General features: G+C 50.5%; 1 protein-coding gene across 1 annotated transcript in view; it reads right to left on the bottom strand.

Annotated features, from left to right (window-relative positions):
* Positions 1-18,760, bottom strand: part of RALBP1 (ralA binding protein 1) — a 31,948-nt gene extending 13,188 nt beyond the window's left edge. Inside the window, exons 1-3 of the mRNA XM_079108855.1 lie at positions 18,572-18,760; positions 3,028-3,318; positions 829-1,287 (exon numbers count right to left, since the gene is read on the bottom strand). Of these exons, the coding sequence (XP_078964981.1) occupies positions 829-1,287; positions 3,028-3,271 (703 nt within the window). The 5' untranslated portion in view covers positions 3,272-3,318; positions 18,572-18,760. The remainder of the gene's footprint in view (positions 1-828; positions 1,288-3,027; positions 3,319-18,571) is intronic.
* Between the last annotated feature and the right edge of the window lie 1,306 nt (positions 18,761-20,066).

Raw genomic sequence — 20,066 nt, 5'->3', positions numbered from 1 at the left:
ACAATAGCCAGACTGTGGAACCAACCTAGATGCCCTTCAATTGATGAGTGGATAAAGAAACTGTGGTATATATATACAATGGAATATTACTCAGCCATAAAGAATGATAAAATTATGGCATTTGCAGGCAAATGGATGAAATAGGAGAATATCATGCTAAGTGAGATAAGCCAATCTCAAAAAGCCAAAGGACGAATGATATCGCTAATAAGTGGAGGATGACACATAATGGGGGGGAGGGAAGGGTTAGTGTTAGGGTTAGAGTTAGGGTTAGGGAGGGGGGCAAGTATGGAGGAAGGAAGTACTGTATAGAGGGTAAAGAGGGGTGGGAGGGGTGGGGGGAAGGGAAAAAATAACAGAATGAATCAAACAACATTACTCTATGTAAATTTATGATTACACAAATGGTATGCCTTTACGCCATGTACAGAGAAACAACATGTATCCCATTTGTTTACAATAAAAAAAAAAAAAAAAAGAAAAGAAAATAGGCCACGGCCTCCTAGCCAAGCTCGGAAACCACCTGCAAGGCTGTCAGAAGCTCCCTTCACTCCCCACCCCTGGCTGCAGCACTCCCACCACTCAGCCTCACTCAGTTCAGAGGCCGGAAGGCGAGGCAGAGCAGGCTCTGGGCACAGCCGGCCTGGGCACTGCTAACCAAATGCTTCCCTCCACCCTGTCCCGGCCACTGCAATCTGTGGACAACTCAGGTGCAAATGCATGAAAAACAGCCTGTCAAGATGCAAGGGGGCCCTGCAGCTGGGAGGACGCAGCAGATGCTGGAGGCTCCGGCCCGGCCCCGGCCCCGCAGTGCCACGCAGCCCGTACCTGAGACTCTGTAGATGCCCTCGCACTGCATGCCATGCCTCTCCACGTGGTCCACACACTCTCGGAAGACGGCCGGCAGGCGCACACCATCGCACAGCATGGTCCTCTCCACCGCGGCCGCCAGGGGAATCCCGAAGACGGGCCTGAGGCTCGGAGCATCCACCTGAGGCACCTCTGGCTCCTGGAGGGGCTTCTTCTTTTTCTTCTTTTCCTTCCACTGTTTAACAACATCGGCCGCCGTCAAGTCTTTTGACTTCTTCTCTTTATGCTTTTCTTCTTTGTGCTTTTCTTCTTTATGCTTTTCTTCTTTGGGTTTCTCTTTTATTTTAAAATCCTTCTCCTTCTTCTTAGAAAAGCTGGGCTTCTTGAACACATGGATTCCCTTGGACCTCTTCATTTTGGAAGGGCTTTCGGCCTCATCTCCAGAACTATCTTCCTGAAAGGCAGCATAGCCTTCAGCTGCCAAAGAAATGCAAGGAATGTAAGTCACACGTGTGCTCAGCATCAAGTGTCCATCTGCTTCTGAAAAGGGCACGGCGGCAGGGGAGCCCAGGCCAGCTCTCCTGCTTTCCTCCAGGGCCGGCAAAAGCAGGCTCTGCGCTCAGCGGCAGGGGGTGGCAGTGCCCCCGCCGGCCACACGAGGGCGACAGGCACAGGCCTCGGGGAAACGGGCGGGCGTGGGTGCTGGCAGGGGGCAGGACACACCTGGAGGCCGGCACAGGGCAGGAGCACGGGGCCCTGCAGCGGGGCGTCCTCTCTTCCTGTGACCCCTGCCCTCAACCCACACTACGCAGCCCCTCCAGGCACCGACTGGCATGGCTGTGCCCGTGCTCTGACTGCTCCTGTCACCAGCTATGGGGTTCCTTCTGCTGGCTGTGGCAGGGGCCACAGCCACCTCCGGGGAGGGTGTCCCGCTTATGGTGGTGGCCAAGTGCGTCACCCTTGCCTGCAGGGCAGCTCCGGCTCTCACTGACCTGGAGCCCCATGGCCTTGATGCGGTCACAGCTGTCACACTCTGCTTCTGCGTTTGCACTGTTTTTGAGACAGGGCCTGCTTCTGCTGTCCAGGCTGGCCCCAAACCCCTGGGCTGAGTGACCTCTGCTTCCACCACCCCAGCAGCAAGGACGCAGGAGCTGCTGCCCAGCCCACTACTTCTGTTTTCAACAACTAGACCTCTCCCGTTCCTTTCCGTAGCTAGCTACAAGTTATTTCATAACAAAATCAAAGATATTTTGTAAGTTACAAAATATCATGACTCAATCTACACTAACCAGGTGGCAAAAATCTCAAGAACAAAATACCACGACGTAAAGTGACTGGTGGGAATGCAACTGGTTCAACTGCCCTGGAGAGCTGTTCTGCAGGACCTGCTGGAGCTGACAGACTCGGCCTGGAGTGTGCAACTCCACACCAGCACACATGACAGAAAGGCACGAGCCGGCTCACCAAAGTGCCACGTTCACAGGGCACCACTCACGGCAGCTGGAACAAGACAGCGGCTAAGGGATCAACCACAGCCCAGCGGTGAGCAAGCCCTAGAGCACCAGCACAGTGAAGCGCTGTCGGCTGCCAGACCAGAGCGCTGCTGGGGAGGACAGGGAGAGGTGGGCGAGTGCGGCAGGGCAGCGGCCTCCACGTTGGCAGGGCCCACTGCCGCCGCAGCCCGGCTCCTCTGTGGGGAGGAGGTCCCGCTGAAGGGGAAGCAAAAGGCAGTTTACTGCGGCCTCTGCAGTCCTGGGGCTGCAGGGCCGAGCTGCTCCTCCGTCTGCAACACCACCCACCAGCTGTGCACTGGGTCTGCTTCGCAAGCAGCTCAGAAACACCATGAAACAATCCACAGGAAGAAACGCCAACTGCCTGCCTTGAAAACACTCAAGGGCTCGTCCTCCACAGGGACCGGGAGCCTCAAACGGTCAGGGCCTTGGCCTGCGACCAGGAGTAACACCTTTCCAGTTCCAACTGAAGCGTACCTGAAAAGCCCACAGAACCTGCCGGAGAAAGTAAGGCCCTCTCAGGCCAAGACTCCAGTGTCTATTATCATAGATGATAAAAGACATCCTCTAGAAAACCTGTACCATTTCTCGGAAGCGGGCATTTCGTGCGTGAAATCAAGACCCTAAAATGCAACTCCAGCACATGGAAACCGAGACCCGAGACCAAGGCCCACGTGCACCAGCCCGCCCAAGTCAAAGTACTTACTCCTCTTCTCCTTCTTCTTGAACTTCCCTTTCTTCTTGCCGTGCTCCTTCTCATCCTCTGAGGCCGCATCGGCAGGCTCGTGCAGGGCGTCATGGGGGGGCGAGGGCTCGCCTGTGCGGTAGAGTCCAGGGAACTTGGTGGGGCTGATCTCCTCGGAGCTGGGCGTCCGGGTCAGCCCACTGCCGTGCTCAGCCCTGCGGTGCTCGCTGGGGCTGCTGGTGGGGGGCAGGAAGCACTCGGTCATGCTGAGATCCGACAGGGAGGCGGCTTCTCCTCACCTGCCCATCACACCTGTGCAGAGAGGACAGCGTCAGTGGCCAGCGACCAGCCAAGGAGCGCCAGGCTGCCCAAGCAGCCTGCAATCAGCCTTCGCCGACAGTAGAAGGCAGCACCCCCCTTCACAAATGCCCTCGCTTTTTATCCCAAGGCCCTGTCTCACAGTGGAGGGCCCTGGACCTGCCTATCAGTGAAGTCGACCAATCGAAACTAGAGCTGGTTCTCAGAGCAGAACCCAGGGTTCCCTTGAGCAAGAACCAGCTAGCACAAAGGGCTCTGTTCCGACTGCTGCGCACCATGAAACCTCGCCGCCCGCCGAGTAACAAACGGAACCACCACTCACACAGCCACACACCAAGCTCACGTCACAGGCACTCGCATTGCTTCACTCGACAGGCTGCAGGGTCGCACCAACCAGGTGGCTGCTGTGACAGCTGGCGCAGGCCATCCCACGGGCCTGTTTCCAAGAACCGAGGCTTTCTGGGGGGCACTAAAGCCAAGGCACCCTTACCAGGCGACCCTTGGGACAGAGGTGGAGGCTGGCCCAACAGCAGCAGCACTGCCCAGGCACACTGGGAAGGGCCAGGAGACCAGCTGGCCCGCAGGGAGGGGCTAGTGCGGAGCTGGTGGGGGCGGTCACCTCGTGCAAAGCTGGCCAGTCACCATGAGGCCGAGAGGAGGAGGGGTGCAGGCAGCAGCTTGCCTAGCATATACCCCAGGCCTGGTTCACTTCACAGTACCAGGAAAATAGCCTGGGAACTCACCCCACGCCTTCTCCCCCAGCCCCACGCCCTCCGGCCTTGTGCCCCCGGCCCCAGCCCCTCGCCCTCCGGCCCCGTCCTTACCTCTCAGGCTCTGGTGAGCTTTCGGCAGTGCTCGGGACGGAACCCTGGGCACCACAGGCTAGGCGAGTGCCCAGCACTGAGCTGCTCCCAGGGCCTCCCGTCACAGAGGTGGAGCAACGGTGCTGGAAATACCAACAGACGCAGACCCGCCCCTCAAAGGAGAAGAGAAGAACCAAAGTGGGGGAAGCCACGAAGACACACAGGCCACGCGGCACATGCCGCACAGAACGGAGACTCCAGGAAAACCTCACCGTGAGGCGCCGATTTCCGACAAGACTTAGGAAAGAAGCCCTCTGAGCAGGGTGCTGGTGAACACGGACACAGGACTGCACCCTCTGCCACCCCACACAACGCAGCACGGGGAATCACGGACCCAGAACCTGAAGACTGAACCACACAACTATGAAACTAAAAGCACACTTCCAAGATGGCTCCACGGCGCTGACCGACAGCCACGCAAGCTGAAGTCACACCGAGCTATCCACGGAAACGTGACGCCGAGTGTGGGCGACCCGTCCTTGCACCCTGGTGCACACGGCTTGCCATCGGGACACCCTGGAGCGGCTACTGCTGGCGTGTCTCGTCAGACACACCCTCCCAGACCCGCAGCTCCGCTCCCGGACAGCCACAAAGGGCTTAGGGTTCCGTGTCATCCCTCAGTGTGGACGTTGGTTAATGCTGGACTGCTGAAAACTAGAAACGCCCACAAGCAGGAGCGGGAAGTTCCACACCTGAGCTGGGATGGGAGGTCGGAACGCGGTGCTCTAAAGCAGTGTATGGAATTACCTCTAGGCTGCATGTGCACCTGGATGTGAATCCCTGTCTGGACTTGGTCGTGGTCCCAAAATATCACACTGCCTTTAGGCAAGTTTGCCAAAACCTGGAGAAGAGTCCCCAGCACGTCTGGTCCCAAGCAGTCCAATGAAGCAATACTCAACCCGCACGCGTGAAGTTCTAGAACACGCAGTCACCTGGGTGCCAGAAGACAGAGGACTGGGGGAGAGGAGAGAAGGCAGCGAGCGAGAACAAGCAGCCGGAGAGAGCACTTGGGGTTCACGACGGCCTTCTCTTGCTGGACGGGCACGCCCTGTGCGGCCAGCACAGTGGACAAAACTTCACTGAACACAAACTGTATCTCACCAAAAACTCAGAAGGAAACTAAAAAGGCCAGGGATGCTCTATAAAATGACCAGCTTTCCCACCGCTGCTACGGAGTACAGCACCCACACCCACACAAGCACTCCAACGGCTACAGCAAGAGCGCTGCTCCAACAAGGCACGTGGCTGGCAGCTGGGAAAGAGCGCCTTCTCTCCAGAGAACAGAAGGTAAGAAAGTCACTCCTACACAACCCAGAGAGTACCGAGTCAGAAGTGTAAAGCAAAGAGCCACAGGTCTGGAATCGCTCGTTAGGACCAAAAATGTTTCCACCTCTGAAACTGAATAATATTCCAAGAACAAAGAATGGGTATACAATTGAGATGAACCAAAAAAAAAGAAAACTCAAACTTAACTAAACAATTGTTTTAACTTCTCCAAAGAAGAGGACCTACATGATTCTTGGAATAGTCCTTTCTGCTCGTGTACCAGTCTAATCAGCCCATATAATAAGAATCACCACCTGTGCAAAGGGACAAAACAACACAGAGAAGAAAGAAATTAAGACTGCTAGGTTAAAATCTAAAATGAGCTAGAAAATAAATCTCCTGGCATACTGAACTTGATATCATCTAAACATTAAAAAGCCTCTGCGAGAAAACCAACAGCTTGCTGGACAAGCTTGCAAGTTCAGATTCAGTATTTTGTAAATGTTCTTTATGAATAAGTAATAGGCTTAAATTCACCAAGAGCTTTTCCTCATTGTTCTTAAGAACAAGCAGCAAGTCTCATACCCGATGTGCAGCCAAGGAGGGGATGCCCATTGGCTTGACAGGCTGTGAGCACTGAGCGCCACGCAGCGGGACTCCTGCCCGGAAATGCTGAGTCCCCAAGCAGTTCCTGAACATGTTGTCCTTGTTCTTCCTAAAGTAGAGGAACAGCCCAAGCCTACAGGGTCCAGGTCAGAAGGACAACTAAGTGCCCCCACAGTGAAGGAAAGAGAGAGGCCAATAGGCACTCCAACACGTCAAGGAAAGCTTGGAACTGGGGCAGAAGAGTCCCAAACCCTCCTCCATCATAGTAGCTTGTTAAGAGATAATGTCAACACTGGGATCTCAAGAAAGAGCAGCTGAATTATATCATTTCAAAATAAGGAACTACCAAAAGAAATACCTAATAGAGAAAAATCGCGGCTGCGAGGGATGCAAGAACAAGCTGGGAGCAGTTTCCATTCAGGTCTGTGAGTGCTTCTGGGTTCCCAGGAACACACCCAGGCTCGGGACTCTCCAGAAAGACTCCTGTGGCATCTGGCTGTGCTCACAGCTGGAATTTACTACGCAGAAAGAACACAAAGCAAACTTGCAAAGGCAGAGGGCATGAAGCCCAGAGGAAATCAGGACAAGCCTCAAGGGCCGCAGGTCACAGTGGATGTGACTGCACCCTCGGCAAGAGAGCTGCTGGGCACCCCGGCCGTCAGCTTCAAGCTGTCTCTGGAAGCTGCCTGGCGTAGACCCAAATTCCAGACTCTGCAAAAGAAGCAGGCGCTCACACACATCTTAGCTGTCTAGCTGAGCGTGGTGAGCAGTGCGTTCACTGGGGAGCGGCTCGCCTCGGCCCCAGGCACCAAGCCTGCCGCACCCTCTCTGTCCAGCCAGACGCCATTTCACTTCCCACACCAGCTTCAGGAGCCACCCAGGAGACTCTTAAACATTTCTTAGAATCCAAGTCCCACAAAAAAGAAGACTGGAATCTTTCAAAGTGAAAAGGATCTCCTCTTAAAACACGAGCGCTACTGTTCTTAAAATTCTGTTGCATTTATGAGCTGAAGTGGGACAGGCATGACCTTTCAGTCCACGTAGTTCCGAGGGGAGGCTGCGCCTCACCACCGGGGAAATGTCCCAGCACAGGACGGCGCCGTGTGACACCAACAGCTGGCACTGCCCGTGTGTCCCCCAGGATGACCTGCTGCGCTCGGGTTCCTGTCATTCCAGGACCTTCCTTGCCTCTCACCCGCCCTCTGGCCCCCACACTGCTCATCCATACCCTTAGTTAAGAGCCCAGGTGACTGACAGAAGTCCACAGCCACATGCAATCAAGGTCTCCCATGCAGCCTCCCAAGACTGTGCACTTTGAGTGTGCCCAGGAGTGGACACCAAGATCTGAAGGTGCTCCAGTTTCCATGTAGAATGGTACAGTACTTGCATATGACCTATGATTCTCCCTTTCACTTCATCACTGGATTGGTCATGATCCTAATGTGATGTAGATGCTATGTGAATAGCTGTTTGGAGAAAACGACAAGACAAAAAACTGAACACGTTCACTACAGGTGCAATTTTGTTTTTTGATCTGTAGTTGGCTGAATCCAGAGATGAGACCTCAGGACACAGACGGCCAACTGTACCCTTACCTAAAGGCACCTATCATCTGTAGATTATGAAAAGTCACTAGCTATAAATGAGATTAGCAGTCACACAAATACAGTTTTATGACTGACAGATCACTTCATTTTTAAACAAAGAAAATGAAATGCAGTTTTATTCTCAACTTATCAACAATAAATGGCTCTCAATTTTGTGCTCCTGAATTAATTTAAGCTTCACTTCACGATGAATTACCATGTTTCATTACATAAGTGTCAAGCTCCAAAAACAATTCCAAATGAATTCTACCAGTATTTTTGTTTTCCATAAGCTTTTATGCAAAACATTCACATTTAAATAACCTTTTCGGATGGCCTGTTTGAAGAACTTCATTCAAATATAAAGGAACAGGCTCCATGGCTATCACGTAACAGGTGCTCGGCAAAGACCCAGTCCCTTCCTCTACGTGTTACATTGGGACTGTTCGGGGTGGACACACACACGCTTAGGCACATCTTCGGTTACATGTGTATAAAAGGCCTCTGAAGACAAGCAAGGAAATATATAGGGGTGATCCCTTGGGAGAGATCTTGGATGGCTGAGGACAAGGTAGAGAAGAGACATACTTTTCACCCTTATGAACCATAAGCATGATCTCTTTCAAAAAACAATGTTCAATCTTTAGCTAAAAGTGCAATGATATTATTTTCATCTCTTCCAGACTTGCATCTCTCTGTAGAGAAAGTGGGAAATACACAGATGGAGAGGCAGGGTGGTAAAGCATCTGGGCTTCAGAGTCTGACCAGTCATCTAGGCTCAACTCTGAGCTGTTTGGAACGTGGGCGTGAGCTTCAACTAACTTCCTCCATCTTTGTGCTGTTAGCTATCTACAAAGCAAAAATATAAAAGTAACCAGATAAAAGTCTGTTCGAGTTTACTGCTTTCCATTTCCTTAATTTTCCATTTGCAAAATTTAATTACACTTAATTACATTTTTAAAATACCATATACTCAAAAAGACAACAAGAAATTTGTGAAAAAATACTGGCACCAGAAATGACAAATAATTGTTTTTTAATAAAACAAAAATAAGTAAAGTATATGAACAAAATGCACAATAAAAGATATTTTAAAATGAAAGAACAGCAAATGCGAAATGCCCTTTCACACCTACCAATTTTGTAAAGAAAAACAAGTTTCATACCTAGGACCAAGAGGGAGGGTGTGAAGAGACAGTCTCATACTGTTGGCAGAAGTATAAGCTGATAGGAGACATCTCAGAAAAAGCTATCAAATTAATATACTGATCCAGGAATTCCACTATCAGAACCATGGCCACCAAACACAAAAAAGTGAGCAAAGATGTAAATAAAAGGATATTTACCTCAGCACTATTTGTGACAGACAAAAAAATCTTCATTATCTTGCATCTTTACTGGTCACCTGAAAACCCTTCAGAAATAAAGCAGAGAGAAAGAAAAAAAAACACCACAAGAAACTCAGAGAACCATCATAATACAGGTAGCTTAACTGGCAAAGAAATGGATGGATGGGCGGCTGGCTAGACAGGCAGCTGGACGGGCAATGCTGGTGAAAACAGTGGAATAAGGAGTCCAAAGTCCACCCACCCCAAGAAAGCAACCCCAAATTGGCAAAAAACAGCCATAAACAACTTTTCAGAACCCTGGAAACAACCCAAAAGCTTACGGCAATCCCGACAAAGCTTATTCAGGAAAAACTGAATCTTGGTAAGAAATAAGTTTTGTGACTTTTGGGGGGGCGGGGACACTGGGGATTGAACTCAGGGGCACTTGACCACCGAGCCACATCCCCAGCTCTATTTTGTATTTTATTTAGAGACAGGGTCTCACTGAGTTGCTTAGCACCTCGCTTTTGCTGAGGCTGGCTTTGAAGTTGTGATCCTCCTGCCTGAGTGCCCCAAGTCGCTGGGATTACAGGTGTGTGCCACTGCACCCGGCTTTTGTGACACTTTAACAAACACACTCTCTATTCACATCCTGGGCTCCCCGACAGCCTTGAAAACAACAGCCTGTATTTCCAGCACTGGTGCTGCAGAATGAACCTCATTAGCGAACACGTGGTTGGCCTATCCATGGATCCTTGACTCACCTGCTTAAAAGACCTGTTTTATCCAGTGCAACTGACCTGGAACTTCCCCAGAGCAAGTCACCACGGTGCATGAGAAGTGCTGCAGAAAGCATCTGTACACACAATTTAGCTACCACGACTGGAACAGTGGGTGACAGGGCAAGCAATACAATGACCAGCAATCTTAAGACAGCAGGCTGCAGAACCATGGGATGGGAAGAAGGCCTGGACGAGAGTCAGCACGCTCTTGGGAATCCAGGGCTGTGCACGTGCTCGGAAGGGACTTGAGAAGACCCTGAGGCTCTGCACAAACAGGAAACCAAACTGGCTAAGTGCTTTATGTGTACCCCAGCAGGGCATAGCATACTTCTGCAAAGACTGAGATGCTTGTGGTTCCAAATATTTAAGGAAATCTCTTCCTAATCACTGCCAAGTCAATGGAACAGAACCTTCAACTGGCGCACCTGACAAACCACACAGAACTTACAACAATGTGTTCAGAAAAGTCACTAAGCGAACTAAGCACAACTATAATGAGTACAGGTACTAAGTACAAGTACTAAGTACAACTACAAAGAACATCTCCCAGAGATGGGAGAATCTGACTTCCAGTTGTCATGTTAGGATACTGACAACTGTTCAGTTTAAACAAAAATCTATGGGCACACAAAGAAACCAAAGAACCAGTCCACGTGCAGGAGAAAACAGCGATCACAGAAACTGGTCCCAAGAAGTCATCATGGGACTTACCACATAAAAACTTTTGTCAGAAGTTTTAGGCATATTCAAGCACCAAAGGAAAACATATCTAAAGAACCAAAGGAAAGCAAGAGGATTCTGTCTCAACAAAAAGGAAGTCTGAAGACAGAAATCATAAAAAATGAATCAAACAAGTTCTGGAGTTGAAAAGGACAGTAACAGAAATAGAAAATTTACTAGAAGGGCTCAGAACTGAAGGTAGGTCAACTGAGATAGATCAGTCCAAGGATCACAACAAAAAAAGAATAAGGAGAATGTAACAGAGCCTGAAAGGTACACTGGACTCCAAAAGACATGCCAAATACTCATCATGGGAGTCCCAAAAGAGAGGAAGGAGCAGACCACCTGAGGACAGACTGGCCCAACACTTCCCAATTTAATAAAGAGACTTCACAAACTCAAGTCAGATAAATGGAAGAGTTCCCACCATGACTCAGCCTAGACAGCTGAAAGACAAAGAATCTGGAAAAAAGCGAGATTACTCCTCAGACCCAGAGGCTAGAAGGCAGAGGGATGACAGCCGAGCACGGGGGGAGCCCATCAGGCAGGAAGGCCTTATCTGGCACAATTATCTTCCAAAATTGAAGGAGAAATGAAAACATTCCCAGATTAAGACGCACACAGAACTCATCACTTAGAAGACTCGCCCACCGTACAAGGATGCTACCCAGTGTCCACACTAAAGTGAAAGGACACTAGACAGTAACTCGAATCCACAGAAAGAAACAGAAGAGGGCTGGGGCTGGGGCTCAGTGGCAAAGCGCTTGCCTGGCATGTGTGAGACACTGGGTTCGATCCTCAGCACCACGTAAAAATAAACAAATACACAAACAAACAAATAAATAAAATAAAGGACCATTGACAAGTAAAAAAATTTTTTTAAAAAGCCAGGCTCGGTGGCACATGCTTGTAATCCTAACAGCTGGGGAGGTTGAGGCAGGAAGAGCACGAGTTCAAAGCCAGCCTCAGCAACTTAGTGAGGCACTAAGCAACTCAGTGAGACCCTGTCTCTAAATAAAATACAAAATAGGGCTGGGGATGTGGCTTAGTGGTTAAGTGTCCCTGAGTTCAATCCCCAGGACCAAAGGGGGGGAAAAAAAGAAAATACTGGCAAAGGTTACACACAGGTAAATACAAAAAACAGTACAAATTTAGATTTGTCTATCTCTTTTCTTTCTCTTAATTTAAAGGACAACTGCATAAAGCAATGATTAAAATCAGTGTTGAGCATACAATGTGTAAAGATGTAATTTATGACAATAACAGCATAAAGGGGGTGCAGCTCTATAGGACTAAAGTTTCTTATACTATTGAAATCAGGCAGGTATTAATCTGAACTAGACTGTCATAAACCTGCTGCCCTAGCTAAGAGGGCCACAGGTACAGGAGGATCCACTGAGCCCATCAGCTTAGGCGATATAATGAGTCTGTCTTGCAAAAGAAACAAAACAAAATGAAATAGCAGTACGGCAGAAGTTCTTCTTTATCAGTAATTAAATATAAATGAATTAAACTCCTCAATTAAAAGGCAGATATTACTGGGCATGTTGGCCCAAGCCTATAATCCCAGCAGCTTGGGAGGCTGAGGCAGGAGGAGCACAAGTTCAAAGACAGCCTCAGCAACTGAGTGAGGCCCTAAGTAACTTAGTAAGACCCTGTCTCAAAATAAAAAATAAAAGGGGCTGGGAGTGTGGCTCAGTGGTTCAGCACCCTGGATTCAATCCCCTGTACAACAAAAACAACAAAAGGCAGATGCGGGCAAATGGATTAAAATAAATTATCCAACTACATGCTGTCCACTGACTCACTAAAGATTCAAAGGCACAGATAGGCTGAAAGTAAAAGGACAGAAAAAATATTCCATGTAACTAGTAACCAAGAGACTAGAATGGCTACGCCAAACCTGAACAAAACAGACTGCCTCTTCGGTATTATGTAATGACAAATGGGTAAATCCACCGATAAAATGTGACAGTTATAAACATACGTGCATTAATAACAGAGCTCACAAAAAATACAAAACAAAAAATAAGAGAACTGACAAGAGAGAGATCAACCACAGGAGCATTCAATATCCCCTTCAATAATGGACAGACCAAGAGAGAAGAGCAACAGCAGAGAGGAGACGTGACACCACCACGACAAAGCACTCGCAGACAGCTGGAGAGCCACCGACACACACCTCTGGAGGGCACCTGGAACCTTCTCCAGGAGAGAGCACAGAACAGACTCCATAACGTGCAAAGGACTGAGATCCAATGCCAATTCTGTTCTCCAATCATAACAAAATAAAACTGGAAATCAATACAGACAAAAATGCTACAGACTGAAAAAGTATGCAGAAATTAAGCAACACATTCAACAAGCGAGGAACAGGAGGGAATTCCTCACCTGACAAAGGCAACAATGAAAACCCACAATCAACACCATACTTAATGGTGAAAGACTGGAGGGGAGCCAGAGCAGGAACAAGACAAGGAATCTGCTCTAGCCTCGTCCACTCTACTTTGTTCTACCTGGAGAATTAGGAGAGACAATGAATGGAATCTCTCCACACTGGAAAAAAGGCAAACCTATTTCTATTAGCAGACAGCACAGTCTTATATAGAAAATCCGAACTGATATGCTAGAAACTACTGGAGAAAAGGAATTCAACGAAGTTACAAGATATACAATGAAGAAAGAAAATAAGTTGTGTATTTAAACACTAGCAGTGAACAGGCAAAAAAGGAAATGAAAAAACTTTTCATTTGCAGTACATCCAAAGGAATAAGTAGGAATAAATTTAGCCAAGGAAGTAAAAGACTTGTATAATGAAAACTTATAACATGCCGAAAGAAATCTAAGTAAATGGAAAGACATTCATATTAATAGAAGAGAAAACTTAATACAGATGGCTCCAACTTATGATGTTTCCACTTTATGTGGGTTAACCAAGACACAATTCATTGTACACCGAGAACCATCTGGACTTCCCATTGTTGAACTCATCATTTTTTGATTTATAATGCCTTTATCAGTGCATCAACTGCATTTTCAATTTAAAATATTTTTAAAATTTCCAATGGGTGTTATGGTATGGATCTAGAAAGTCCCCAAAGTCTGTATTCAGAGGTGGGGTTTTGGGAAAGTACTGGATCACGAGGGCCAAACAGAATACTGTGAGGTGCGACCTACTTAGAGAACGTCACTGAAGGAGGAACCTGGGAGGGTTTTCCTTGTCCTGGGCCCCTTCCCCCTCTCTCTTCCTGTGCTTCCTGGGTGCCTTGAGCTTTCTTCTGCCATGCCCATTTGCCAAAAGAGAAAAACAAAAGTTGAAGAAGTCACATTTCTTGATTCCAAAACGTACTACAGGTTACAATAATTAAAACAGGACATGATATCAGCAGAAGAATGAATATGCTGACCAATGGATGTGAACTGAGAGTCCAGAAACCCAGATATTTGTGGTCAATTGATTTTCAACAAGGACATCAGGAGAGATGGTCTCAACAGATAGGGCTGTGACAACTGGATTACCACAACAAATAAAATAAACCCTTCTCACCATAAACACAATTAACTCCATAAGGATCAACACCTACAGGTAAGAACTAAAACCAGGGCTGGGCTGTGGCTCAGTGGCAGAGTGCTTGCCTAGCAAGTGTGAGGCACCACATAAAAAGAAATGAATAAAATAAAAGTCCATCAACATACTTAAAAAAAAAAAAAAAAAACACTAAAACCATAGAACTCTTAGAAGAGGAGAGTAAATTTTTTGTTCTTTTTTTTTTTTTTTTTTGGGGAAATCACTTTACCACTAAGCCACATCCATAACCCCAGCCCTTTTCATTTTTATTGTGATACTGGGTCTCACTAAGTTGCTGACGCTGGCCTTGAACTCCCAATCCTCCTGCTTCAGGCTCCTGAGTTGCTGGGATGACAGGCGTGTTCCATGGTGCACAGAGGAGGGTAATCTTCACATCCCTGGATCTGGCCACAGAGTCTTAGTATGATGCCAAAAGCATGAGCAACAACAACAACAAAAAACATCAACTTAACTTCAACTGTACTGAAAACTCCTGAGCACCAACGGATGTTATCAAGATAGTGAAAAGACAACTGAGAGTGCGAGAAGAACTTGTAACCATGTACCTGGCAAGGGTCCAGTACCCACGCCGTACCAAAAACTCTCAGCACTCAATCACAAAAGAAACAACCAGCTAAACATGGGCCAGGAACCTGAGCAGAGCTTTCTGCAGAGAAAACACACACCTGACTGACAAGCACATAAACAGATCTTCAACGCTATCACCTATCGAAGAAACGTAACCAAACCTTCCACACGATACCACGTCACACCCCAGGAAAGCCCGAATTTAAAAAAAAGAAAACAGCAAATGCTGGCGAAGGTGTGGAAAGGGGGAGAACTGGACTGCAGAGTGCGGTGCTGCCTTGGAAATGGCCTGGCAGCTCCTCCGATGCGGAACAGATGGCCCTTTCCTGACACTTCTGACCCAAATGACGTTTCTTTATCCCAAACTCCAGTTCTCCGACTTTGAGACACCAATCGGGCATACTACTCCACTCAGAATCCAGTGTGCAGCCCTCGCCTCAGCTGCCAGTCACAAGTCCCCAGCCGCCACCTGTACTTCTGACCACACAGCGACGATCCAAGTCACACAGCTCCTGCTGGGAGGGCTGGTAAAAGGTTTCTTTTTGGGCTTGATGTAAATGTTCCTCAACCTGACTGCAGAGATGGACGCACAACTGTGAGCAGACCAACCACCACCAAACTGTACACTTTAAGAGGGTTAATACTGTGAGCACATGAATTATGCGTCAATACAGATATTGCTTAAAGTAAAAGGTAGTTTAAAGGTCATAGTAAGATTGCTCCCGCAACCTTCGAGGACTTCTGCCCACCTCGCCATGCTTCCCTTCGCACTGAGACACACTCACTCTTCAGTATCTACGTGCAGGGGCCCTGTGTCAACTTGGCAATGTGCGCTCCTTCCCTAACCACCTTCTCAAAAAGCACTTAGCTATTAAATTCAGTAGCTTCAGAGTCACCAAATTTGATAGACTCCTAATATAATCCAATTTTATTCAACTACTCAAAGCATTTAAAGGAGTGCTTTCCTTTTTTAAAAAATAATTTTGATTTTCCCTAAGAGTTGGTTGTTTTGTTAGCTTTGTGTCTCTGTGACCAAAACACCTGCCAGAGACAACGTGGCGGAGGGGAGGTCTATTTTAGCTCACGGTTCCAGAGGGTCACGCCACGGTTGTCAGGGTCCACTGCTCGGGGCCCACGATGGAGCAGCACATGGCAGAAGGGCACATGACGGCAGCTGGGAAGCAGGGAGAGGGAGACACCCTGCAGGGCAGCCCCAGTGACCCACCTCCTCCAGCCTGGTTACCACCCAGCTGGCTGGTTACAGCTCTCACCATCCAGTCATCTCTCCTCTGAACACTTCCTCACCAATGGGAGCTGTGGAGGAGACGCCTCTCTTCCAAACCACTAACAGCTACCAAGTACAGCTTCCATTTAAAAACATCCTATTTTGGTTTTGATGACATTCCTTCTCATGATTCCTCTGTATCTATGAACACCTAGGAATTTCCTTTTCCGGTTCTTCCTCTGTCTGGCTTTAAGTCTCCCTGTTCTCCAAAGCCCACTTCCAAAACTACTTGTTATCTATGCACTCTTCTTGAACAGTGCTCCCTAAGTCAAAAGACTTGAGCCACCACACAGAACACAGAGATATATGGCTTCCCTAAAGAAACTGACCACCAGTCAAGCATGGTGGTGCTTGCCTATAATCCCAGTGACTCAGGAGGCTGAAGCAGGAGGATTGTAAGTTTGAGGCCAGCCTCAGCAACTTAGGCCCTCAACAATTCAGTGAGACTCTGTCTCAAAATGAAAAAAAGGGCTGGGGATATGGCTCAGTGGTAAAGTGCCCCTGGGTTAAATTCCAATATCCATCCCCCTACCCCCAAAAAAACCGATCACTACCCCTTTGTACATCACTGAACCCCCATACTTTCTCCAACCAAAGCAATCTTAAAACCATAAGGCACTTATAGACTGGTAGTGTAGCTCAGTGGCAGAGCACTTGCCTAGCATGCATGAGGAACTGGGTTCTATCACCAGCAACAGAAAATATATTTATATTGTACTCACTGACAATTCAAATAAAAGACAAGTCTGAGGGCTGGGGAGATAGCTCAGCTGGTAGAGTGCTTGCCTCACAATCACAAGGCCCTGAGTTCGATCCCCAGTACCGCAAAAAAAAAAAAAAAAAAAAAGACAAGTCTGACCATCTGAAGGCAGTGTCTCTCATCCATATTCAAGCCATCTTTACTTGGCAAAGAACCTACCACACAGTAATTCCTGTATTCTAAATAATCAGCGCTTTTCCTTGTTCCTTCTTACATATGCTAGCATAAGCTTCTATCATGTATTTTGCATTCTAAAAAGAACAAAATACTTTTGGGTTATGATCTGAACCTGATTTCTCCTTGCCAAGCAAAACCTCGGCAAATACAACTGCACAAGCCAGAACTATATGAAGTTAATATGAGCCTGCTGAAACCACTTCTATCTTTCTACTTCATGGGGGGGAAATGGTCTCTGCAAGACCTGCAGTAAACAATACTTCAAAGAGTGGGCAAATTTGGTAATCTTACACTGTTTCTTGATACTTTAAAAAAAAATCACTGTTAAAACTAGCATTCCCCACTTGGACCTACAGGGCATTTGAACCAAAAGTGGGTCCCACTGCCTACTCCTGCCCATACAGTCCACACTAATTACTCTCTTCCGGAAGGCAATCCAAAAACTGTCAAATCACCAAGGCAATTCTGCGGATAGAAGTGAGTTTCCCTTCTCCTTGAGTCTCATTCCTTTGGAACTGCTGCCTCCCTGAACACAGAGCCAAAAATGGGCCTATACCTATCACCACTCAAGTGTTCTGGGAATGACTGCCGAGTGTGATGGAGCATGGCCCGAAGAGCTGCAGCAGAGTGCGTCCACTTCATAAGGCAAAAACTTAAGGGAGTCTCCCCACCGAGGCTGGGCAGGGCGCGGCGCGCACTCAGAGTCCACGGGGCGCACTTCCGTTCCTGCACGTTCCAGATACCGCGAGCCAAGGTTTTCCTGACCCTCCTGCAGGCTGCTAGGCCTTCGGCTAACACACTTGCTCCAGGAGCGGCGACCTGCAGTAACGAATGCCAAAACTGGAACCAGCGTGACCACTTCTGGAAGACCGAGGTGTGGACTCTTCCGTAAAACCTGTTTCGCAATGCTAAATGCAGGCGAAGGGAGAGCAAGCTGGCCTCGACTGCAAGCCTGTCCGCACAAACGTCGAAAATGACTGGGGAGAGGAATTCTCAGCTCCAAACAGACGCTTCGGAGACCTGAACAGAGGACCCGGCCGCAGGCGCCAGGCCCGCAGCCGCCTCCGCTCACGGTGCCCGGTGCCTCCCGCAGTCACCTCCGCGCAGGATCCCGGTGCCTCCCGCAGCCACCTCCGCGTAGGGTCCCCGGTGCCTCCCGCAGCCACCTCCGCGTAGGGTCCCCGGTGCCTCCCGCAGCCACCTCTGCGCGGGGTCCCCGGTGCCTTCCGCAGCCTCCTCCGCTCACGCTGCCCGGTGCCTCCCGCAGCCTCCTCCGCTCACGCTGCCCAGTGCCTCCCGCAGCCACCTCCGCTCAGAGTCTCCGGTGCTACCCGGAGCCTCCAACGCTCACGGTGCCCGGTACCCCCGGCAGCCTCCTTCGCTCACGGTGCCCGGTACCCCCGGCAGCCTCCTTCGCTCACGGTGCCCGGTACCCCCGGCAGCCTCCTCCGCTCACGGTGACCGGTGCCCCCCGCAGCCTCGTCCGTGCACGGTGTCCCGCGCCTCCCGCCGCCTCGGGGTCGACCAGAGCCCCGCCCCAGGGCCCCGCACGCTTGCGGTGAGCCAGGCGGCAGCTCTGCGGGCGGAGGACCGAGCCCCGGGGCGCGGAAGGCGAGCCTGCCCCCGAGGAGCGCCGCGACGGCCACGCCCCCCGCCCGAGCCCGCTGACACAGGAGGGCAGCCCGCGACCCCGCACGCCACCGCCCCCCGCGACTGACCTGCGCCTGCCGCCGCGCAACCGCCCGCTCCGCCGCCGCCACTGCGGCCGCCGCCGCCGCCTTCTGCGCCGCGCCCCGGGCCGGCCTCAGGCGCCCCATTCCCACCCCGCCCGGCCTCCGCCTGTTTACAAGGGCTGGGACGGAACAGGTCGGGCCGGCCCCGCGCGCGCGCACGCGCACGCCCTCCTCCCGCCGCCGCAGGCTTCGCGGTCCTCCTCCCCCGGCTCTGACGGCTGAGACCGCCCAGAGCAAACGCCCGTGCCCCTGCGCGGGGCACGTCGGGAGTTGTCGTCTTCGGGCCCAAAGTCCCCCCGCGACCGAGGCCGCTTGTCCGCAATCGAACTACAACATCCAGAATGCATCCCGCCTCCCCTTGGGCTCATGAGGAGACTGGGATCGCGCGAGAGGACGCGAGAGGGCTGGTGCACCCTGGCGCCTGCGCAGTGCTGGTCGGGGCTTTCCGGCCGTGCGTCTACCTCGGCCGGTTCTGGTGTTGTGGCCTTGAAAGGGGGCGCTCGCTTCTCACGCTCTGGTCGGCCTCTTCCTCACCTTCTTAGCAGTTGCCTTCCTAGTCGGCGGCTCAACCACGCCAACCGGTCGCACTGGCTGCGGGGGTCGTCCCGTCCTCGAGGGGGCTTGGGTGGGATGCTCGCTTGGGGTTTGGAGAGGCGATGCCCGCCTGTGGGTGAGACCTGTTTGGAGCTGCCGGACCCTCCAGAGTGCCTAAAATGGTGGGTGCTCGGCGGCGACCGCCGTCTCCACTCCCTGTGGCTCCGCGTTTGCCACGCTGCTCTTGAGATAGGACTCACGGTTAGCAGAAGTGGCCAGCTTGCCCCGTGGCCTCACCGAGGTTCGGCGTCCGTGCCGCCAGTGCACGCCGCAAGCTGCAAGTCCCCGACCTCGTGCAGCAGTCTTGCTTTGTCAGGATCTGTAGCTCGTTAGAAGACAGCTGGGGCTTGCAGTCTCGGCCGTCCCCGCGAGCCACTGTCCGCAGAGGTGCATCTTTGTGTGCTCCCAGGTCAGCTTTTCTGCGATCTGGCCACGAAACTGCCTCTTCTGTGCATTTCCATCCCGGTCTCAGTGACCGCTGGAATGGCGTGTGAACGTGCCGATCACAGTACTCTGCCTCTGGCAACACTGATCGCCCAAGGGATAGGCACTGACCCAAGCTGTGCATTTTGGAGCCTTGACCGGAACGGAAAGAAGGCGGGAGGGAGAGGTGATTGCTGATGGTCAGGTTTCCTGTGACATGCAGTGTCCTGTCCGCAGCAGGGATGTGTGAGGCCAAAAGAGGTGGGAGAAGACAGAAAAAGCAGGAGCTGGCAGAGAAAAGCTGGTGGTCTCATTAAGGGGCCATGGTTTTCGCAGCTCTTAAAGGACTGTGAGCGTCTGAGCTGGGTGGGTGAGCCAGTACCTGCACAACCCCTCCACACACAGTTCTGCTAAGGGAGGCGCGGTTACGGAGCACATCAGTTGCCTGTCTCCTCAGTATTCT

This window comes from Sciurus vulgaris (genome assembly GCF_902686455.1).
Source record: "Sciurus vulgaris genome assembly, chromosome: 13".
NCBI classification, from domain to species: Eukaryota; Metazoa; Chordata; class Mammalia; order Rodentia; family Sciuridae; genus Sciurus; species Sciurus vulgaris.
Note: the sequence above shows the minus strand (reverse complement) of the source record. Positions and strands in the feature narration are given on the sequence as shown.